General features: G+C 32.9%; 1 protein-coding gene across 1 annotated transcript; it reads left to right on the top strand.

Annotated features, from left to right (window-relative positions):
* Window positions 1-2,969: 2,969 nt before the first annotated feature.
* Window positions 2,970-5,488, top strand: LOC105135198 (UV-stimulated scaffold protein A homolog). The gene is made up of 2 exons (XM_011039962.1): window positions 2,970-3,254; window positions 3,378-5,488. Exons 1-2 carry the CDS (start codon window positions 2,994-2,996, stop codon window positions 5,148-5,150), a joined length of 2,034 nt encoding a protein of 677 aa, XP_011038264.1. The 5' UTR covers window positions 2,970-2,993; the 3' UTR covers window positions 5,151-5,488.
* Window positions 5,489-7,547: the final 2,059 nt, after the last annotated feature.

The following is a 7,547-nucleotide window of genomic DNA, read 5'->3' as shown; positions in this document are numbered from 1 at the left end:
AAAAACCTTCATCTTTTCATATGTAATATCGGCTGTATATCATTGCATGAGATGAAATAAGATTTGTAATTAGTTTAAAATATTATTCATATAATCAATGTTTGTGGTACCGAAAACAAATATGACTTGATATAAAAGGCTTTCATGCTATAATATTTAAATTAGAATATTGTTGATGAATAGATGATAGTTATATCGAAAGATTAATTATTGAAAGGTTAAGTCAAATTACTTATCACTTTTCTAATATTTAAGATATCACTATAAATTGTTAGACATTATACATTATTTTTAAATATAAATCAATTAATTATTAAATTGACAATAAGTTAAATTGTTTGATTTATTTAATCATATTTTATTTAAAAATATGATTTATATTCGTGTTAGTTTATTAATAAACTTAATAGGTCACATATATAAGAACAATTTATTAAGAGTTAAAATGAAATAATTAATTATATGTGACTTAATCGAGGACTAAAGTGTAACTTATATAAAAAATTACAATTTTAAACACTAAAAAATCAAGTAAAATTTTGATTAAATAAATTCATAAAATTATCATGAATTAATATGTGGTGTTATTTAGAAAAAAAATTAATATTTTACCAGTTATATAGTTTTTAAGTTTCCTTGCAAATAAAATACCATACTTTTTATTTTTCGATGCACAAAAACTACACAATTTATTGAGCGCCTGAAATATATATAAAAAAAGATTTAACACTCAAAGACATAACAATTTATTTTTTAAAATGATTTAAAATATTTTTTATTAATGATTTAGAATTATTTTTAGAAACAGAAATTAAAGAATTTATAAATTATAATAACTTGATATCAAAGTACTTATTTAAGATTGAAAATAATATATAATCTTTATATAAATCCTAAAAAAATTTAAATTTATTCAACAGGAGTTTTAAATTTCTAAAAAAATAATTTAAATTTACTTTTTTGTATATATAATCTCTAATAATCCTACCACCAGCTACATGATTTCAGGTTGCACATACAGCACATGAGCAGCAGTTCCAAGAATATGGGTTCTGATGTGGGTCCATGGGCCGGAAACGAGAATTGCAGAGGGCAAAGTGTTAAAAGTCGATTGGATGAGCGAAGTAATTGTTTTTACTGCAAGTTGAAAGAGCGAAAGCAGAGAGTCTTCCTCTGCTCGAATCTATTTTGTTTCTTAGAAATTAAAAACATTCAGAGTCTCGAAAGAGCATGTTCGTAGGTGTTCTCATTTATAATACCGTGTTCTATAAGAGAACGAATGTGTTTTGATGCTGTAATAATAGTTATTTTTTAAAATATATTTTATTTAAAAATATATATTTATTTTATTTTCAATATCAATATATTAAAAATATTAAAAAAATATTTTTTAAAATACACCTATGTTGGCGTTCCCAAACATGATTGTAATATAAAGAGTTGGAGTTTAAGGATCTACAACAGTAGTTCGCTGTGAAAAAAAGAAAATGGGTCTACAAAAAAAAAAAAAAACATGAGCAGCCCACTATTTTATAGAGGTTATCAAGCTACAGTCGGCAGGATATGTTACTTTTTATGAAAAGTACTCTGGTACTTTACAAATATTTATCATTTATGTTTCGTTACGCAGATTAAATAACATGTAAATAATTGATAATTGTATAAAAGTTCGTATTATTAAGTGATTTGTGAGAATACAAACATTATCTACAAGAAATGTAAATCATATAAACTTTAATATGATATATCAATCAACACATATAGGTTATATAGGTTATGACTTAGTTTTAGGGAAATACACGGAATACTAAAATATTCTCTAGTGTTTGTTGTAACATATTTTTAATTAATATTATAAATATAAGTATGAATCTAGATAAGACATCATATCATTTATTTAGTGGTTGACCAATAAATTAACTATGAATCATATATATATGGTGTATAATTTTTATTTACTTGTATGACATATCTAGACTAACTTATACATATCTTAATTAATTTTTATAATTGTAAATTAATGACTAGTTTAGCTTTTAATAATTATTAATATTAACAATTATAAAACTTAAACATGAACTATATAAAAAATAAATTTTATAATTTCAAGTTCTTACAGATAATTTACCACACAAAATCATATTTATTACATCAATGTTGCATGAGATCAAGGGTTTTATAATAAGTGTATTTCTCGCACTATCACTTTGAAGTGATTTGAATAGTGGTGAATAACTAGGAACCACACTCTCTTAATAATTAGATAAATTATTCAGCATAGCGGGAATTATTCTTTTCATTACCGCAAAAACATGGGGTCTAGCAATCATTTCACTGTAAATTTCATATTATTGCAAACGATCGTAATATAACCTTCAACACTTCTAATAATTTTCTCAACAGTCAAGCCGGTTTATTATATCCTTACAAACATCTTGAATGAAAAAAAAATATTTTAAAAAATTTAAATTATCAATATAGCGTTTTGAATAGTATAATTTAATTTTTTTTATTTGGTACTAAAAGAAATATCTTAACAAGCCATTTTATATTTCACATAGAATAAGAAAAAAAGAAAGGAGAAATTTGAAGGTAAAAAATAGTTATTTTTATTTTATTTTATGACTTTTCTTAAATAGTTATTTTTATTTTATTTTATGACTTTTTTTTTTAAAAAATATAGAAATTAATTCCTTATTTTAATAAAAGAGATTCTGACATCCTATAGAGTTTTTCTCAATTTAAAAGCCTATCCGGAGAGGAGAAAAAAATACAGAGAGCAAAGTTACCGTAATAGTCTTCATCAATTAATTTCATCTATCAGCGAGTTTACCACAACAGTCATCATTCATCCTCAATGTGTGAACTCAGCCAGAAGCTCTGGCAGAACAAGGGGGTAATAATGTAAATCAACTTAACAAAGGAGGGCACAGCCGGTAATCAACTAATAACCGACTTCTTGACTTGGAGCGAATTTTGACCCTAACAAGCAGATGTACGAAATAAGAGAGATAATTGGAGCGAGTTTTCAAAATTCTGTTTTCTTGATTAATTACTTCGCTGCCGGATTAATGGAGATGGAAGAGGGTGGCGGAAAAGTGAGGGCGTTGATAGAAAAGGCCACCAATTCCACGGCGGCGCTCGTCGACCCCCGCCTCCTCAAAGCCATCAAAACGGTTGTCCGATACTCTGACTCGGAGCTCCGACTCGCCGCCCAAACCCTAATGGATCTCATGAAACGCGACCACTCTCAGGTTCCCTTCCGCTTGTTCCCCCCCTCACATTATCATCTTATTTCATCACTATTCATTTTTTAATGTGTAATTTTAGGGCAAAATCTACGCTTCAAAATTGAAAAATAAATTGTGATTTTTCAGGTTAGGTATTTGACGCTTCTAATAATTGATGAGCTATTTATGCGATCAAAGCTGTTTAGAACTCTAGTTGTTGAGAATTTAGATCAGTTGTTAAGTTTGAGCGTGGGATTTAGAAGAAACCATCCCCTTCCTGCTCCACCGGCTGTTGCGTCTATTTTGCGTTCGAAAGCGATTGAATTCTTGGAGAAATGGAATTCCTCGTTTGGAATTCATTACAGACAGATCAGGTTAGGTTTTGATTACCTTAAAACCACGCTCCGGCTTCAGTTCCCAAATGTTCAGGCTAATGCAGCTCGAGTTCAGCAGGAGAGGAGGGAAAGGGAGATGAAGACGAAAGAGATTCTAGTTAAGAAGTTTGAGGTTTTGAAGGAGAATTTAGTGCCATTGAAGGAGGAAATTCGGGAAACAGTTGATGAGATTGGGGAGTGTTTAGAGATTGTGAAGAATAAAGAGGCCAATGTTGTGCTTGGTGCTCTAGATGATGATGAGGATTTTGAAGAGTTTCGTCCTTTGGAGTTGCGTCAGCTCCGGCTTGATTCGTTAAAAGAGGGGGAGAAGGTTTGTGAGAACAGTGAGAATAAAGTGGTTTTTGATGCATTGAGGGAGTTATACAAGCTTTTAGTGACCAAGCACTTGGTTTCAGTCCAAGAAGGAATCTCTGTTCTAATCAGGGTTGAAGTGGCAGATACGAGATTAAGAGATTCTATGCTCAAGGAGTTCATTGACATCCGAAATCACCTTCAATCAGTGAAGAAGAAATGTGTTGAATCAGGTTGTGCTCTTCCAGACATTACAAAGCATGAAAAAGAAGAGGAAGAAGATTTTTGGGAGGAGGGTAAAGTTGAATCAACTGACCCTGGGAGTTTTAGTGAACCCAATAAGCAAAACGAAAATTCAGCTGCACCATCAACTTCTGGAGAGGTGAAAAATGACCCTTCTGAATGCAGCACCGAGAAGTTGAAACGCGATGAGTTTCTGTGTTCTGAAGGTGGTGGAACTGATTCCAGCTCTCTTCGAAGCAAGCTGATGACTGTGGCTCCAGGGATAGAGTGGGGCTCTTTTTTGGACACATGGGGTTCAAACAGGGATGTTTTAGCCAACCACAGGGGCCTGGAGCTTGAAAGTCACTGGGGTAGGGTGGACCATGATGCAGTTATTCCAGCAAAGAAAATTGCTGAATTAAACCTTCATGCAACTATTTACAAAGAAGACAGAGTTGAAATCCAGCCATGTCGGGCTCGATTAGGGAAGGGTGGGCTCTGTCAGAGAAGAGATTTGAGAGTTTGCCCCTTTCATGGACCCATCATTCCCCGTGATGATGAAGGAAATCCTATCAATCAAGGCACTTCAACAAGTGATTTAACTCTTGATTTAGGGACTGATTTAGAAGAGCAATTAGCCAAACAAGCTGTGAAGAATGTTCGGGACAGAGATAATGAGGAAGCAAGGAAAAGAAAAATGGACAGGCAGTCACAGAAACGTGCTAAGCTTGCAAAGATACGGGAACACAATGAAGCTGTCCTGAGGGATGCTGCAGTGGCTTCAACTTCAAGATCTTCAGTTCATGGGGACAATGTTGAGGCATCCAGCGGGGACAGTTTGTTGGCTAGAAACAAGAAAGATACCCTCGCATCCATGTTGCGCAAGAAAGTAACCACAAAAGATAGATTGTCTCAGAGACTTTTGAATACAAGGGCAAGTGATGCAATGACAAGGCAGCTGACGCTGGGTGAAGATGCCAATTATAGAGAAGCCTTTCCAAATCAATGGTAGAATACGGATATTGCCTTTGGGATTTGGGCTTTCTTAAAGACGAAGCATCTGAAGATACTTATGCTGGTAATGGACAAACAGTCTCGTTCATACCAACAAACAGTTTCAGTTTTCTGTCGAAGCAGAAGAATTCTGCTCTGCACGTCCCGTGATGGTGCGCATCTACTCGATGCTGGTAGGCCTTCCAGAACAGAGAAAGATGAGTACTTCTGTAAGAAATCTTGTAATTGCATGCTTTAATTGGAAAGTTCTGTGATTGTATATATTTTCAACATTTTTGTGAGATATTTTAATCACAGGACAAAAATAAAGAAGCAGAGCATTGGAGATTATTCACACCTATGAGTTTCCCAGAATATGAACTCTGTTGTAGACTTTTAGTTGCCAATAGGCAATCCTATATCTGTTTCTGCACATTGCACGCGTTTCAGATGGCAGGAATTAGGTGTCTGGCGTGTCTTGCCATGCAATGATTCATGGCTTGGTTAAACTGGAAAATTGAGCATGCACGAACAGGTTGTTTAAGTCAGAAATTAATCAAAATCCCCAACACTAGTCTTTCGAAGTGCGGTTGGAATTGCTGGTAGGCCGAAAAGGTACTGAACTGATGTTTTTGATATGTTACCATGTTTGGTTACTTGTGAAACAAGGGAGAATCAAAACCGTTATTTTAGTTGGCTACATTCTTTATCGAGGCAGACAAAAAGGCGACAAAGGGGAGAATTGAATTCTTTTTGCGCATAATGGCTCTTTCATCTTGAAGTAACGTAGAAACCATGCCCCCCCCCCACCCCCCCATTATCATTCTAAATCATCTTTTTAACCATGATGCCAGAGGATAGGTGACAATCTGTCCACGTTTCAGAGACCACAAATATATTACCACTCTTGGTGCATGCCGGTGTCTTGATGGATCTGTTAAACCATGAAATCTAAATACCTGGGGACAATCTCGACTATTTTGTTAGCCGTTGCCCACTCTAATGCATGCCCTCCGCGATATCAAGGTGGCCGTGCACCTGTAATTAGGCTCTGGTTGTGGAATTACACATCGGAGTGCAATAATATGGAGGAACAGAGGAGAAGCATTCGATAACATCAAGCATGCAAGCTTGAAGGGATTGAATTGAAGTTGAGTTGAATGGAAAGTGGCCCAGACGACCTTAGAATTTCATTACAGCCACTGTATGGATCAGGTCTGCCCCTTCAGGCATTGCTCACTCACACGACAACACTGTATAATCAAGATAACCAGGTCTGCCACAATTAAAAAATAATGCTCTTTTTTTTTTGGTTCTGTTATAATAATGGAGGAGAAACCAGTGCAAACTCAATTATTGTTTCTGAAGGTGTGTGTGCGTGTATAACATGTTCTTTAATGACGTCATGGCATCATAAGAGAAAATTGAGAACTGTTGAAATTGATGTCCCCTAAATATGAGACCCTAGAAGTAGTGAATAAGCAAACATGCAACGATATTTTTTTTATTTTTAAAGAATCACACCAGTTAACGGAGCTAATAACTGTCCGGAGAATAAAGTTTTTTAAACATAAAAAGTCCAGGTTTTTGAGTTTTTTTTTTTTGGCATTATTAAACCTAAAAATACAGTTGTTTTAAATATTATTTTTCATCAAAATAATTTTTTTTATTAACGTATCTCATTTTTATCTTAATAAATACAAGGTTTTTAACTTGAATAAAAAATTAAATTTTAATAAATAATTTATTGTTAGTATTATTATTTTCACTTCAACTATATAATAATTGAAAAAAACATTAAACTTAAATTAACATTTTATAACAATATTTAGAAACAATATCCAATATGAAAAGTAAGTAAATCTGGTCAAATTTTTTTGCAAACTATGTGCACACATCCTTTTTTCTTGAAAAAAAATTATTTAGTTTCTTAAAGAAAATAGTGTAATTTTCAATTCTCAATCTCATAAGCATGTTTGTTTAATAGTGTAGTAAATATTATTTTTTAAAGTGTTTTTTGCTTCAAAATATATTATTTTTTTTTAATTTTAATATTAGCAAATTAAAACAATAAAAAATATTAATTTAATTTTTTTAATTATTTTTAATAAAAATTAAAAAATAAACATGAATGAACCATAACACCAAATAGCAACTGGTTTACATATACGCAACAACCACTCCTGCTGTGGGTATTCAAACAATTTAATAAAAATATAGTAATATGGTTCACGGACAGTGAAGCACTGTAGGAATTTTTTTTTTTTTTTTCAGTGTTTCATGTTAATGTAAGCCATCCATGTTGGAACTGCCTTTGCTCGGTATAACATAATGTGCCCCCCAACCCCTGGCCTACATGCTCTCCACCATTATCTACCGCCAACAACAGCAGTGGGGTAAAATAAGTAAATTAAAA

The sequence above is a fragment of the Populus euphratica genome, unplaced genomic scaffold (assembly GCF_000495115.2).
Source record: "Populus euphratica unplaced genomic scaffold, PopEup_1.0 scaffold2.1, whole genome shotgun sequence".
Classification (NCBI taxonomy): domain Eukaryota; kingdom Viridiplantae; phylum Streptophyta; class Magnoliopsida; order Malpighiales; family Salicaceae; genus Populus; species Populus euphratica.
The sequence above is the reverse complement of the archived record's forward strand: the minus strand, read 5'-3'. Positions and strand labels throughout refer to the sequence as shown.